We start from the raw sequence: 15,482 nt of genomic DNA, 5'->3' as shown, positions 1-15,482 counted from the left end.
TATCATGGACAAGAATTCAAATTGGATTTGAAAACAAGAAGGATCTTGGGTGAAAGAGGAGGCCAGGGCATAGCAAAGTGGAAGCAGATCATCATCAGATCAGGCAGTAGACATGACTTGCTTTTGTAGTCTGCTATTAATAAAGAATCTTTTGCATGACAGAAAGGCCATTCCACATCTTTGAAGTAACAGAATAATTGTTTTTGTAGGAGGACTGAGAGTGGCTCTCAGGGGGACTGGTCTGGAAGGGGTAAACCTGGTGTTGTTTGGATCTCAGCCTTGCCCAGTTTTGGACAATGCCAGAAATTCAACAAGAATTGAATGTAAAGTTCCCTCTCGGGTAAGATACCACATATTTTTGGCTACAGTCAGCTGTATGGGGAGAGCTTACAGGCCTTTCTATGTTGTCCTGGCTTGAGCTACACTTGTGAAAGGGTAAGTGGTAGTCTATCAGCCAAGTTTAGGCTACAGGATAGTTTAACCTGGACTCCACCTACAGTCAAAAGTCCAGTTTAGACCAGCATAATCAACAATAGATTGTTAGATTTTTGAAAATCAGTTTAAGTTGACAAAACCAACAGATTGCATGATCTCTAGCTAAACCTCATGCAAACACAAATGGGGCTTTTAACTCCAGGAAAACTGCATGCTGCCCCTTTCATCTCAGTGTCTGCTGGCAGATTAAACATGCCTGGGAGAATTGCACTTACTCATATTGCTGAACACTCTACAGCCCCAAGTCGTCCTGTTTATATCTGGACTTCCTCTGGACTTTACGTGTGTGTCATGCAAAAACATGCCTAAGGATTTTTAGCAGCAGTGCTCATTGATGCAGGGCAAAATTACATGTAACCATTTAAGTGTAGAGATACAACAGTCAATGCCTATGACTTCAGCTATTGCAGAGAGAGCAAATGAAAATCTGCGTGGTCTGTGATTGTTTCGAGATTTATAATTCTCCATAGACGTGCCTTTAGAGACAAAAGCACACACATTTGAGTCTAATGTATATGCAAATTTGGCAGTGCCATGTGCCTGACTTACTAAATGTAGGAGATGTCTGAATACATGAATATAAGAAATAACTATTTTTCTTGTATTGGTGTGCTCTTATCCTTGATGTTTTCCTTGCTTCTGTTTCCAGGGAGCAGAAGATGCTGCTGTCCACGTGACGCTAGTTTCTGGGTACCAATCAACAACAGTCACCAACTTGTTCCAGTATGACCCTTCCTTAAACCCGACTGTTGTATCACTGAGCAGGAACCGAAGTGGCATAGCAGGTGAAAAGTGCTTAAGTGCAAGCAGATGTGTATGGGACATCATCTGCAGAACTGCTGTTATTGCTAATGGTGGTGGGACAAAAGGAATTGAGGTCCACGAGGTTTGGTGATGCTATGCTGTTTTTTGTTGTTTTCTTTTATCTTGTAGTCCTCGTGCTCCCTGCAAGTTCTGATCGCTCCTGGTTTCTTTTTTTTTTTTTTTTTCTTTCTTTTTCTCTATCTTACATAAGAAAATGAGTTGCTTGCCTTAGCCCCGTATGAATCATGTCCGCAGAGTGTCAAGTACAGTATGTTGTTCCTTTAGAGTTTATACTTCTCTAACTTTGCTCTGAAACAATCCCACCCACTTATTCTTGATAGAAGGTTCAGTGGCAGGAGAAATGAGCTTTGGAGAATGCACTTCAACAGGGTCCCAAAGGGTGGGTTGTAGTCAGAGGGTGACATGCATTTTGGATTGCTGAAAGCAAAAGAGAGGCAGTGCTCATTTTGGTAGTTACTGTTTCCAAGCCAGTTTCCTTCTTTTTTACCTGTTGAACCATTACTTTTGAATATGAACATAGACTTCACAGGCTTTGCAGGGGCAAAATTCTGAGTAGACACCATGGAGTACTTAGCATTTCTGTCTTTTGAATAGCTTTATTTAGGATTGTGATTTCTATGTATCCTATTCCCCTTTTTCCAAGGATACACTCTTATATTTTTTCTCTTTTTCCAACCTCTCCAGTACACATCTTAACAAAGCTCCCCCCAGCTCAGTGATGTGGCCAGAATTAGTGGGGATGTGAGGGATGAGAGAACTGTGCTGGTGATAAAGTGGGCTTCTTGCTGCACACCTACTATTTCCATTTCTTTCACCAGTGCCCTTGTCATTTCCTATTACTCCAGAATGCATAAATAAGAGAAAACGTCCTTTACCATTTGAATATTATTCAGGTACGATAGCACCAAGGGGAGATTTTCCTAGCTGCAGGCAGCCAAGGTGCAAGAAATTCCTCTATGTTATAGTGTCTCCTGAACGGTGGTGGGGCTGAGTTCAATCATCTATTCAGAACCTCCATGGCTTCAGCTTTTAATATAGTTTTTTCCTCCTATGTAATAAAAAGAATAAATAAATTACACCAATGCCTTCCAGGCATCTAGGATTAAGCTGACAATTGACCAAGAGTCCAAAGAGTTCATGTTATTAATATATTCAGCTTCACAGGCTTTCAAACTTTTATTTGACTCTGTGCATGCTGAATTGAAATCTGTTGGTTTCCAGGTCTGCTTAGAGGATCTGGGAGATGAGGGGAGCTTTGTAGAGACTCTCCTGCTTTATGGAAAGGAAAAGTTTCTTGGAGGCTGCAGGGCTCATACCAGCTTTGGGGGCTGTGTTAGACCCAAATGACCCTGGCCTCTGCTTGGTGGACAAAATTGCTACTTGGATATTAGCCTGTGTTAAGGATGAGTTAACCCATAAAAATTCACTCTGTTTAGGACAAGGTGAGGGCATAAAACAGCTATAAGTCTAAGAGAATTGATATAGAGATGTCTTCTTCCACCATGAGTGTAAAGAAAGTGCAAAGAAAGGTTTGAGCTAATTCCATTTGAAATAGTTTCAGTTACTTACTTGGATTATTCTTTCAATATTCAAAGCTGAAGCAAAAGCATGGAAATTGTTGCTTCTAGAAACAGCCCAGTTCTCTGTGCTGTGCTTTATATGCTGTCAAGCTAAGCCAAATAAACAAAAACAACACAGCTGCTGCTCGTTCTGCTTGATTTCTACATTTTTTTCTTTGTCCAACCCCTTTACCAGGTGATAGGTTGAGTGCCAGGTGGGCCACAGCTGGCCCACCAGAGAGCTCTTTCCCCCTGAACTGCTCTTTGGGGTAAGTGCTTTATTTTTCCTTCAGCCAGGTGCATGCTTTAGGTAGGTCAGAGCGCATGGGCTGATGTGTTTCGAAGTTGAGAGAGGTAAGCACATCTTTTTGAGGTAACAACTAGTAGGATTTTTTAGAGTAAAGCAAGCTATATAGTAAGTAGGTGCCTTTAATGCATGCATCTCTTCTTCAGGTGAGTAATTTGTAGAGCATGCTTATGGATAGGAAGATAATGCTACTTCGTGTGTTTGCTTTGTGTTTCTAGGTCTCTTATGATTTTTGCAGAATTATGAGGCTTACTGTGAACATGACCTTATGCATTTACCTGTATGTCAAATATTATCAAAGTTATGCCCTTGGTGTTAAAGCGATGGAGCAGGGTTTAGGGGAAAGGCATCACCCAAGTTCCCAGTGACAGTGAGAATCTGATAACAGCATTAGTAGGCATGTAAGGTGTAGTGTTTTTCAGGGCTAGGGACAGTTTCTCATATTTCTTGAGCTTTTTTGTGTTGTTTTGCTGGTTGTAGGGCCTTTAGACCTTATAGGCTTCTAGATTTTAAGTGCTTGGAATTCCTTTAATAGAAGGATATTTAGAGAGGTTGCTGGCTAACTTGTTTTTGGGATGTGGTGGGGTACATCTCTGGTTTTGGGTTATGTTTTAATTCCTAGGTATATCAAGCCACTTCTGTAACTCTCCAGAGAATTCACAAAGAGCTTCAGTACGTGCCACGAGGGGCTTGACCGCATAGGTGTGGTATTACCAAGAGACTGAGCAGGGTCACCTTTTTCATCTGTGAAGGATAAGTCTGTGTTTACCCCTGCTGGGGCTGCTGTGCATTCATATCCTATTGGCATTTGTGGACCTGAGTTTTTTTTTTTTTTTTCTGGCTCTGTGCTTGAGTCCTCTGCAAGGAGCTTTGCTGTTTTTGTGTCCACCACGTATATGACCTTCTCTTTTTGTTTCCTGTAGAAATAAAATAAAAATATATTTTACCCCAAGCACTGCTACAGGCTGGGAGATGAGTGGTTGGAAAGCTGCCTGGTAAAGAAGGAGCTGGGAGTACTGGTTGATAGTTGGCTGAATATGAGCCAGCAGTGTGCTCAGGTGGCCAAGAAGGCCAACAGCATCCTGGTTTGCATAAGAAGCAGTGTGGCCAGCAGGGCTAGGGAGGTGATCGTCCCCCTGTACTCAGCTCTGGTGAGGCCACACCTTGAGTACCGTATTCAGTTTTGGGCCCCTCACTACAAGAAGGACATCGAGGTGCTTGAGCGGGTCCAGAGAAGGGTGATGAAGTTGGTGAGGGGTCTGGAGAGCAAGTCTTACGAGGAGCAGCTGAGGGAGCTGAGCTTGTTCAGCCTAGAGAAGAGGAGGCTCAGGGGTGACCTTATCGCTCTCTACAGGTACCTTAAAGGAGGCTGTAGTGAGGTGGGGGTTGGCCTGTTCTCCCACGTGCCTGGTGACAGGACGAGTGGGAATGGGCTAAAGTTGCGCCAGGGGAGTTTTAGGTTAGATGTTAGAAAGAACTTCTTTACCGAAAGGGTTGTTAGGCACTGGAACAGGCTGCCCAGGGAATTGGTGGAGTCACCATCCCTGGAGGTCTTTAAAAGATGTTTAGATGTAGAGTTTAGGGATATGGTTTAGTGGAGGACTGGTTAGTGTTAGGTCAGAGGTTGGATTCGATGATCTTGAGGTCTCTTCCAACCTAGAGGATTCTGTGATGAAGTGTGGAAGAGGAGTGCACAGAAATGGAGCTGTTCTGGCTCAGCTGGTCCTCAGTAATTATTCTGGATCAATGCTGTGGGTAAACAGGTGTGTCAGGCTGGGCAGAATCTGTATATGGTAAAGGGCTGTTAACACCTTTTGCCTGATGAATTTAGGAAAGGGATTTATGTAGTGTAGTTGTCTGACAGTAGGGAATTGTAGTGGAAGACTCTTGGTCCTGTGTGTTTCTGCTGCTGAGCAGCAGAACCCACATCCTTCGGAGCTGACTGTGGGATGAGATTTACCTCCTGAACACGTCTCTGCCTGTGTTTGTTATGTAGTCTGCAAAGAGAAATTAGCAGTTTTGTGGTGGGATTCAGCAGAGGTATCTTGGGTATCTTCCTCAGAATAAGATGAATCATGCCATAAAGGCTCTGTTTCTCCTCCTTGAATGCAGATAGCTATCTCAAGCCTTTATTTGCACTGAAGCATACCAGCCTACATTTTTAAGCTATTTCAGGAGGAATTTAAGTTATGAAATTCCCTTCCCTACAGTTCTTGTCTTTTTCTATTACTACAGAATACACAAGTAAGGGAAAGTACCCTCTCCCATCTGAATGTAATTTAGCTCACAACTGAGCTTAAATAGGAGAGAGTGACCCGTTTCCTGAAAACAAGGTGCTTTGGAGTATTCATGAGCATCTGACTTCAGGCACTCAAGGAAATTTTCATTTAGTTTTCATTTAGCTGTGGGAGGCTCCTTTAAAGTTTAAATACCTCCGAAGTTAGCGCTGGAAAGTGTGGTGTGGATCGTTGTCAGGGATTTAGGAGAAATCCCTCACTCAGCTCCAGTTCACGAGCTATAGAAAGTCTGGATTTGACTCTTAAGTAGCTGTGGATATTTAGGATAGACATTTATGTTAAGGACGTACAGATCTTACCCTAAATATCTATTAGAAGACAGAGCTCATCTAGAAGTAGCTCTAGATGAGCATAGCCAAGTTCACAGTACTAATGTCTCAAGACAACCTTGGTGGCTGATGATCTTATCAGGGAAGCCAAGGGATGAATAGGACACAGAAACACTGCAGTTTCCTAGATTTTAGTTTTGGCTGATGGACAAGACTGGACCTGATCTAGGATGAGACTCCACACTCACCCTCAGGCGATGCTTACACGTGCTAAAATAACTTGCCAGAAACACTGAAATGTTTTCATCAATTCTCTTCTCTAGGGGGTCAGGAGCTTCAGATTGGAATATCCTCATTTACCAGCTTCCGAGGGGCAGATGTTAAGGTCCAAATTGGGCACTCCTGGGCACAGATTCAAGCACAGACAGACCATGGTGTTAACGTGACCCTTCCAGCCTTGGCTGCAGGATGGTACAATGTTTCTGTCATCATCAACGGTGTTGCTGTCACATCAAACAGGTAGTGTGAAAGTGTGCACTTCACTTAAGATATAAATTTCTTTCTCCATCCTATTTGGTATTTTAGGGTTAATCTGAAAATAAAGGTGAGAGTTTTCACAAATCCTGTGCCTAACAGTGAAATCTGCTGTATGGTATAAAATTATGAATAATTATCAAGGCACTTATTGATCTGTGGAACTCAAGTCAGCAAACTGCTAATGCCAGTCAATTAACTCCCTTTAGATCAGTAGGAGGCAGGAGAGAAACATTTTAGAAAAAAACAGCTGATTTGATGAAAAATGCATATTCAGGCAATCAAAGGTATTCACAAATTCAGGTCAAATGCAGATACATCCTGCTGTAGGAAAACAGCAGAAGAAAAGAAACACTTTTTTCATGAGAATAAACAAGCTAGTTTGGAAAAAAATGCTTTGTTTGGAGAGTTTTCAAATGATTCTATTCCTGTATTTTAAGGTGACACTGAGTTTTTTCCTAGATAAATGCTGTACAAATGAATTAAAATGCAGGGGAAAACCCACCTGGAAGTGAGAGCAGCAATGCATTCTCAAGCAGCACAGTTTTGTTCCTCAGCTACACAGCTTTTATCTGTGACAATTGCTAGGAATGATCTTGAAACAATGGTATTAGGAGGAAGGGGCTGCACATGTTGCTCAAAAACCACCCTAAGCTGCTTGTTGCACCAATGGACTTCAGAAGTAGGAAGCCTGTGGTCAGAGGGATGATGCACGGGGCTTCATCCCATCTGATATTGGAGTCTGTTAGCAGCACCATCACTTTGTCTCCAGGAACAGAGAGGGGAGGGAGATGGATTGTCTCAGAAGGCAACCCTGATCTCTGGTGGGATGGATTGCAGGCTTGGGAAGGTGTGCTGCTGTACCATGTCTTTTTAGGGCAGGGATTGTTTTTGAAAGGAGGGTGATGAGGAGGATAAATAGATGCAAGTGGGACAGAAGCAGAGCTACACCCAAGTGGGCTTTGGGAGGTTATGCCTGATTTTCCTTTTGCTGCAGTTATCTCCACTACTTAGTTCCCATGGGAGGAATAAAGGAGGGGAGGCAGCTGGGATCTCCTGTCTGTTGGCATGGCTACACTGGGATGTGTTTAGCAGAACCCCCTCATTCTTGTTTCTTCATTTAGGCAATTCGTTTGTGCTGCACGGACTGCACTTGGCCCACAGGCTGCCAATAGACAAGGTTCCTGACAGACATAGCTCAAATCTCCTGGAAAACTGGGTGGTCTTGTTGCTGTGGTTCCTTGGGAAATAGAGCAAAGGGTGGGCATTTGGCCCTCCAATTTTGAGGAGGAAAGAACAGCATTGCAGCAGGAGAAGAAAATAGAAACAAACAATTCCCCAAAAAACAAACAAACCCAAACCTTCTGTGTTGCTTGTTTTGCAGGGCAGAGCTGTTAATCCACTATGTCTCGGAGATCTTCAGCATCGAGCCGTGCTGCGGCTCCTTTCTGGGTAAGCAGCGGCAGTACATCTGCAGCCACTTATGGAGGTCAAAGGGATCAAGGGCACAATTTCCCTGCAGGACTGGGAAGGGCATCCCATTTCACATCAGTTTAAGTGAAGGTGTTTTAAATCTGTGACTCTTTATTATGCAGACACCAACTGGCAGACAGAAGCAGCCTGGAAACGTGGGATCGTAGTAAGCATCCCTCAATCTGGTCGGCTGGCTCAGGGGAACTTGTGCTTTGAATGTGATTTCCCCAAGTCTACGCTCATGTATCTTGGCATGTTCCCTTTGGGAATAGAAAGCACTCCCACACCTGACTCATCCATGCTGTATCTTTCAGTCATTACGCCTCCAAATTTCACGGCTTTCTGTGTGGAAATGAAATGGTAGGCAGGGTAGAATCATGGTTTCAAGCAAACTCTTTTTTCAATTGATCCCAGTTAGAGCATTTAGTTTTTTTAACTCAAAAAGACAAACAAAAACCCCACAACAACAACAAACAAAAACATACACAAACAAACCTTCTTCAGTGTTAATTTTAATCAAAACTTAAATACTTAGTAATCACATTCCAAACTTTTAAACGTGGGAAATCATTCAGCTGTGTTTCAGAGCAAAGTATCACTGAATTAAAAAACAAATTTCACTTTAACTCTTAAAACACAGATTTGAGGTGGTTTATTTTGTTGTGTGGTTGGGGGCGTGGGGTTGAATCCATTTAGTGAATATTACATGAACCCTTTGAAAACAAATTCCTGTGATGTAACTGCAGGTTCTCCAGACATTCCTTTCCCAGCCTCACAACTCACCCAAAAATACAAAACTCAGGCTTTGTGGTACATGATTAGTTCAATAGTTTGTGACGTGCTCAAGCCTTTAAAGATGAGAGCTTAGAGAGCAAAGGTTATCACTTCTGAAGAATTATCTACATTAAGAAAAAAAATATTGCACCCTTCTTTTATCTTAAGGGGTGAATTGGAAGTTAAATAACTGATTAACTCTTGGCTGTAGTTTTGTGAAGGGCTTAAACCAATTTAGGATCTCATTGATACAAAAGGCACCTTCCCTCACCCCTTTTTTCTTATCACTGGATGTCTGTGCAATCTGTGTGGCCATCTAAATTCTGGATTTGAGCTCAGTGAAACTGAACCCCATTATAAAATAAGTTATTTTTCAGCTAGGCCATGGGAAAAGGAAGGGCATGAGCTTAATGTACAAAGAGGGTTAAGCAAGGCAGGGCACTGGGAGGCGAACTAAAGGAAGATGGAAAGATGCTTCAGCTGGCTTTAAGTGAGGCAGCTATAGGCTTGGGAGCATGGAATTGGGAATGCTGAGGGATTTGCAATTTTTAGATTACTGCTTTCTAAAATCCAGACTGCTGCTGTTCAGTGTAGTTCATATTCTCAGCACACAGGAGACAGAGTGACAGTGCTGCTTTGCACAGTCATGTAAATCCAGCCATCGGGATTCATGCTTATCCCAGATAATTTGTACCTACTCTTGGCTGCCAGGTGGGTGGCACAGCCCCTTAAAGCTCTTCCTCCTGTGACTATGGAGAGGGAGACTCCATTGCCACATCCTAGGATCAGAGCAAAGATAACCAGTCTCCCAAATGTAGGATGCTTTAGGGAAATGATATGACTGGAACTGCATATGATGGTAATTCCAGGAAACTTCCAGCTTCCAATATTAGACACAAGGACAGCCTCAGCTGGATATCACAACCTTATGTATTGTATTAATGTTTATTGTATGATATGTATGTATCTCCTCAATTATTTTTTTCATATGAATGGTTCACACCAAGAGTCTACTTGCACATTTGTTGTCATCTTCCATGGTCATAAATGAAGGCCCGGGGAAGAACAAAAAATGCGGGCAACCCCAGGGGAAAGCAGACAACCTACCTTCCTTCAGCCCATGCGTGGGAACCTTTGGTCACCTCCCGTGGTGGGGGACCTGCTCTTCTCTTCCCCTACCTGTTCTCCCCATCTTAAATGGTGCTGACTTGGAGCATGTAGGTAGGAGAGGTCTTGAAGCTGGAAGTGCTCATTATTGTGTCAACTTCTCTGGCCACTTCCTCAAGGGCAAGTGACTGTCTGTGCATGGCACGTATGGAACCTGGTCCTCTGCTTGAGGCACCAGGAGGAACCGAAGATTGAAGGAAGCTCTGTGGGTCTGGTCTGTTTGATTTTGTTTGTTTTTAATAAAAAAAAAAACAAAAAACAACCACATCTTGTTTCCCTGTATGCAAAAGGACCAAGCTATCTTTACCATCCACACACCTGCCTCCCTAAATCTTTTTCTCTGAAGAGCTGAGTCTCTGTTCAGTCTCAGGGGTCCTATCACAACTGCTTCCTTTCAGTCTGTGATTTTTTTGCTGCCATGATGGTCTCTGGCTATCTTAGAACATCAGCCTCTTGTCTACGTAGGATTATGCTGATACTTGACTGCTATTGTCAGTGACTGTCTTATTCCAAAAAAATGACTTAATTCTTTCTTCCATTCAGCTTGGATAAACTGTTATGCTTATCAGCTTTATCGTGGTTTGTGAATTTTAACTATTAATTCCTTTCCTACGTGTAATGTCCTTCTGTCTTGCGGTGTGTTTTTCTCCCAAGGTGGAACGCTGCTCACGATCTCTGGGGTTGGCTTTAGCCGAAATCTGTCCCTGATTTCCGTTTCAATGAACAGGCAACCCTGCCTGGTTACCCGCTTGGAAGAGGAGACCATTTGGTGCCTGACCCCACCAGCTGCTGATTTGCTTAATGAAGATTCTCAAGACACCTCTGTCAGAGTGAATGTACTCATTAGCAGTAGCTCACTTCAGCATGTTTCTGTTGCAAAAAACATCGCCACCTTTCTTTACCAAAGAGCTCTGACACCTGTGATTACCAGTGTTGAAACAGAAATCACAGCGATCAGCCTGCTCTTGAGCATCCAGGGGATAAACGTCACTGGTTCTGTGGCTAAGCTTGGAGACAGTGAGTGTGAGCTTGAGTTTCAGCATGGCAATGAGTCTGCATTGTTTTATGAGTGCTCTTTACCACTGGACAACCTGGAACCTGAGACTTACCCTGTGCGGGTTATCCAGAGACAGCTCGGATATGCTCGTGTGACAGCAAGGCTGCAGACCCTCACAGTAACTCCACGGATAACCTCCATATCCCCATCACAAGGGTCAATCTGTGGTGGGATGCTGCTTACTATAGCTGGTGTTGCTTTAAAATCCAGGAGGAACAGGGTACAGGTCAGCCTGGATGGTAATTATTCCTGTGAGATCCAGAGCTCCGATAACAATGCCATTCATTGCATTGTCCTTCCAGGGGCACAGCTTTTGCCTTACAATCAGTTGGCTGAGTCATCTTGGGCTCTTAATGTCACAGTGACTGTCAACGGGATCAGCAGTGTCTGCCTGGGGGACTGTACGCTCCACCTTCATGAACAGTCAACCCCTCTTGTGGATCTGGTGGCCTGGGAGACCAATGGGACATTCACCTATGTGACAATCACAGGGCAGAGGCTGGCATGGCCAAGTGACAGCCCCGTGGTACACGTGAATAACCAGGCTGTCTGTAAGGTAACCTTCTGGAACGAGACCAGCATCAAGTGCCAGATTGACTGCCTTGCCCCCGGGGAACATAACATTTCCATATCCAACAGGAGAAGTGGGCAAGCTTGCTTCAAGAGGGCAGTTGGTGTTGTCACCATCACACCTCAGGTGCACCAGTTTTACCCTCAAAACTTCAGCATCAACGGTGGAGGCCTGCTCATGTTAGCAGGCTCAGCGCTGAGAGGAAAGAACAGGACTTCTGTTTTCATTGATTATCACCCATGTCTCATTCTCAATGTCACCTGTGTAGCTATCCAGTGCACGGTGCCTCCAGGCAATGGCACTAGGGCTCTGAGGCTAACAGTGGATGGCACCTCCTATGGCATTGGAAGCATAAGCTACAGCGAGGAGTCTACACCAACTTTCCTTTCGCTTGTTGCCACTGGCCTCCTTTTAACGATGAACGTATCCCAGGTCACAGAGATGGACACCATCCATGTATTTATTGGAAACTCTGCTTGTGGTGGTGTCACCATCGCTCGCTCCACTTTGCAGTGCTCAGCTCCTCCACTCCCTGCTGGAGAGTACCCCGTGCTGGGCCTGGATGTCCCCAGGGGCTGGGCTTCCTCCAACCTGACGTTCACCTCTCAGCTGGTGGTGACAGCTGTGTATCACAACTGGGGTAAGTCACGAGGAGCTGTCACAGCTCCTCCAAGGGGTGCAACATGATGGCTTATTATTGTTATTATTATTTTTTCATACAAAAGCAGAAATTATGAGTCAAAAAACAACCACCACTAATGATAGCTGGCTGTTGGGCTGTGACTTAAATCCCATTTTCTGTCCCTTTCCAAGGTGGCTTGGCTGGAGGAGCAGTTCACCTGCGTGGGACTGGTTTTGAACCGGGGCAGACTTCGGTGACGATCTGCAGCGCGCCTTGTGAAATGTTGGACAACGCAACAACGACTGACCTGAGCTGCCTTGTCCCACGCTTACACGGTCAGCTAAGACACAAAACCTGGTGTTGCATTAAAAACATCCTCTAAAACCCCAACTTGACCCGAAAGGTGGAGTGGTCGTAATGTATCTTGTCCCAGGGAGACAAAGAGTAGAAGCAGCCCTGGAGAGAGGAGAGGGGCCAAAATAGCCTCTGCTTTTGCTTTTTGAGCTCGGTCCAAAGTCCATTACTGCCAGGGGGTGTTTTGGCATCAATGGCCATAGGCTTTGGATTGAATCCATCACGTGCCTGTGGTCAGAGCTGCCACACATGCTTTGTGGCTATATTTGGGGTGTGCAAAGTGACAGCAGTTCCCTGTGGCAGCTATTCCTTGGGAAATCCATCTCACATAAAATGTGCATGGGAGCTTTGGTTTAGTGACTTGAGCTACCTTAAATGGCTTTTTTTTTTTTTTTTTTTTTTTTCCTGCACGGCAGGACAGCATCAGCAGGGTAAGGGCTTGGTGGGGAAGGGTGAATATCTGTAAGGGTGATTGAATGCCCTGCTATGGCCAGTTCATACCTTTGGGAAGCTGGAAATAAGGATTTGAATTCATTGAGAGCAGGATGGGATCGTCCTGCAGCCAAAGCATTCTCTTTATCTGGAGAGAGGCAGAACTGCAGGGAATGCTGCCATGTTCTCCAGCTCTCTCAAAGAAGAGCTTACCCCAGTTTTGGAGGAAATGCTTACAATTGGGCACATGTTTGAACAAGACATACTTCCTCTGTTCCCTATTGGCAGCACAGGATTAAGCTCCTGATGTCTTGCAAGAGGCCATATTGAAGATGTTTAAATCCCTGAGATATGTGCCATTCCCCAAACCCTATGGACAAAGGGACTACCTTGGTGCTGCAGCATTGCAACACTTGGTAGCACACCACTTCAGCACCTCCATAGCTCTGATGATGGGAGAACATCCAGAGACCTCCTCCAGAAATCATTGCCATTCTGTGGCCGTCCAGGTGACCAGAGATCTCTCCTCCCTGGGGGGATCTGGAAGAATGGTGGTTTTGGGGGTTTCCATCAGGGTACATTGCTAGGGTTTTGCTCAAAGATAAGATAATCTCCATCCTTGCAGACAGTCAGAACATGACTAGATTAGCTGCTGAGAAATCAATCCAACGTGAAGTTTATCTTTGCTTTGATCAGGGGTTAGGATAAGAGGCAACCAGAGGTTCCTTCCAGCCTCTGTAATTCTGAAACTCTGAAGTTGCTTTTGTCATTTAGAATGGTTTGCTTCTTTATCTATGAGGAATACCAGGAAAAGAATCCCCCCCCCCCCCCCCCGCACTCATGCGATGCTGAGAATTTGTAAAGGGCTCAGCTTTTTCTCCTCCTCTCCTTCTCTTTCCCTCTTTCTCTTTCTTTTTCTTGGATCTGAACATAGTCCACAAAACTATTTATCATTATTTTTTCAAAGGCAACATGCTGGAGTGCCAACAACAACAACAACAACAAAGCAGATCATAAAACAAGCCATTCTGGTTATTGCAGAAAGAATAGCAGAATAAAATGTAATCAAATTGATCCAAACTGTGACAACATTAATAACTGTGCTCAAAATTCACTGGGGGGTAAGGCAGCAGGGGGAGTCTGGAGAAAATGTGTAAGAGGCAGGACCGCAATGTTTTTTATTGGCACTAGATGTCAGCAGGCGAACGCCGATCGCTGCCTGCTTGTTGCTTTATGGTTTGTGGAAGGTGAAAGGGGGGCAAAACCCCCCTAACCAAAGGGATGCGCTCACCCTGCTTTAGTCCACTTACAAGACAACCCCTCTATCTCCTGCCCTGGATTTTGCAGCCTTGCAGATCTCATCAGCTGGGTTGCCAAAAACGCTTCTCTTGTGTGTCATTGGTGTATGTACAGGATGATTAAATCTCTAAAAGTTTGCTAGGCTATTTGTTCTCCCTGAGAGGTTTGAACATGGGCTGCACATCTACATATGACATCTGTGCTGCTTTCCAGAGTTCCCCCTAATACTTAGGGGATTGCATCCCCCACCATTTAGGGTGTTAAGTGCAGTTAGTCCAGCCTCACCTCGTTCTTTACCTGCCGCCGCGTGCCTGGGGGACTTTGCCTCTTGCAGCTTGCACATCCTCCCTGCCCTGGGACCTCAGTGCTAGCTCATATTGTCTCTGACCTCTTTAAGATGAGAGATTCATGTGGGAATCCCCAGCCAGCCTGTCTGGCTTGTTCGTGTGATCAAATCCATAGGAGAAAGCTCTGCAAGTAGGGAATGTGACTTCTTTCCCACTTCAGTCCAGGCATTTTTATGAAACTGCTGTCTTTTACAAACTACAGAAAAATCAAATCGGAACTTGATTTTAAACTTGTAAAGTTTTTTTTTTTTTTTAAAAAAAAAGATGCTAGAAGTTTTAAAGAATGATAAAAAAAAATGACAAAAGCAGAGTCCCTTCAATGAGAAACAAAGCAAAAAACACAAAACCAACCCACCGGTCTTTAAAATTCTGGTAAAGAGATAACTGATTTGATCCTGAGAGCTCTTCTCTTCCTTGTTTCTCCCTTTGTTACTCATGTTGCAATGCTCTTGAGGAGTGCGGATAGAGGTGTGGGGGCTGTTCATCTCAGGTTAAATTTCCAGAACAAATGGCAGATGTCTGTGGGATTGAATTGTGCTCCTGTGAAAGATGGGAAGACTGGCAGGAAGCTTGAGGCAGGTGAGAAAATAACAGAATATTCCAATTAGGTGATATTGGGGTAAGTACCATACATATATTTTGCAGTAAAACAGTGTTTGAGATTGCATGTTGGACACTAGGGTGAAGGTGTAGAAGTGTCTTTAAAAGGTGGTGAACCGATAGGAAGATTCATCAGTGAAAAAACTGAGTGTGGTGCTCAGATTTTTCTTTATAGTAATTTTTTTTTTTTTTTTTTGCCTGGCTGTGTAAGGATGCTTGGAATAACATGCCAGGCTTTAGGGCTCTGATGTAACGGCTCTTGGGATCTCTTTTAGCTAATCCCTGGCCTGCTCTTGGCCAGGTTACATTGGTAAAAGTGGATATTTAGGGAAGATGATTCAGATTAAAATCTAGAAATGAAATGAGGCTGGTTTAAATGAGAGACATAGCTTGGTGGAGCTCATTGCATGGAGCAAAAGGAGCGAGAGGAAGGAGCTTTGGATGCAGCCATGCAAATGTACCAGGGCGATGCACTGGGGTAGGGCCACAGGGGACTATAA

The 15,482-nt window shown here is 44.1% G+C and overlaps 1 protein-coding gene and 1 long non-coding RNA gene across 11 annotated transcripts in view; one reads left to right on the top strand and one right to left on the bottom strand.

Moving 5' to 3' along the window:
* The window catches only part of PKHD1 (PKHD1 ciliary IPT domain containing fibrocystin/polyductin), a 252,325-nt gene that overhangs the window by 35,344 nt on the left and 201,499 nt on the right, over positions 1 to 15,482 (top strand). For all 9 annotated transcript variants that reach the window (XR_011095438.1, XR_011095437.1, XR_011095439.1 and 6 more), the window contains 6 exons: positions 210 to 340; positions 1,145 to 1,280; positions 6,076 to 6,271; positions 7,671 to 7,738; positions 10,355 to 11,968; positions 12,142 to 12,285. Coding sequence is in view for 6 of the 9 variants with exons in the window: in XM_068678848.1 (XP_068534949.1) it covers positions 210 to 340; positions 1,145 to 1,280; positions 6,076 to 6,271; positions 7,671 to 7,738; positions 10,355 to 11,968; positions 12,142 to 12,285 (2,289 nt within the window). In the remaining 3 variants the exon portion in view is untranslated. The remainder of the gene's footprint in view (positions 1 to 209; positions 341 to 1,144; positions 1,281 to 6,075; positions 6,272 to 7,670; positions 7,739 to 10,354; positions 11,969 to 12,141; positions 12,286 to 15,482) is intronic.
* LOC137854889 (uncharacterized) lies at positions 1,320 to 3,126 on the bottom strand. 2 transcript variants are annotated; one of them, XR_011095441.1, is made up of 3 exons: positions 2,890 to 3,092; positions 2,196 to 2,368; positions 1,320 to 1,737 (listed from the first exon to the last, which is right to left on the bottom strand). It is a non-coding gene; the product is annotated as an uncharacterized lncRNA (long non-coding RNA). The 2 variants fall into 2 exon arrangements; XR_011095440.1 differs by having other exon boundaries at positions 1,320 to 2,368; positions 2,890 to 3,126.

This window comes from Anas acuta, chromosome 3 (genome assembly GCF_963932015.1).
Source record: "Anas acuta chromosome 3, bAnaAcu1.1, whole genome shotgun sequence".
Taxonomy (NCBI): Eukaryota; Metazoa; Chordata; class Aves; order Anseriformes; family Anatidae; genus Anas; species Anas acuta.
Note: the sequence above shows the minus strand (reverse complement) of the source record. Positions and strands in the feature narration are given on the sequence as shown.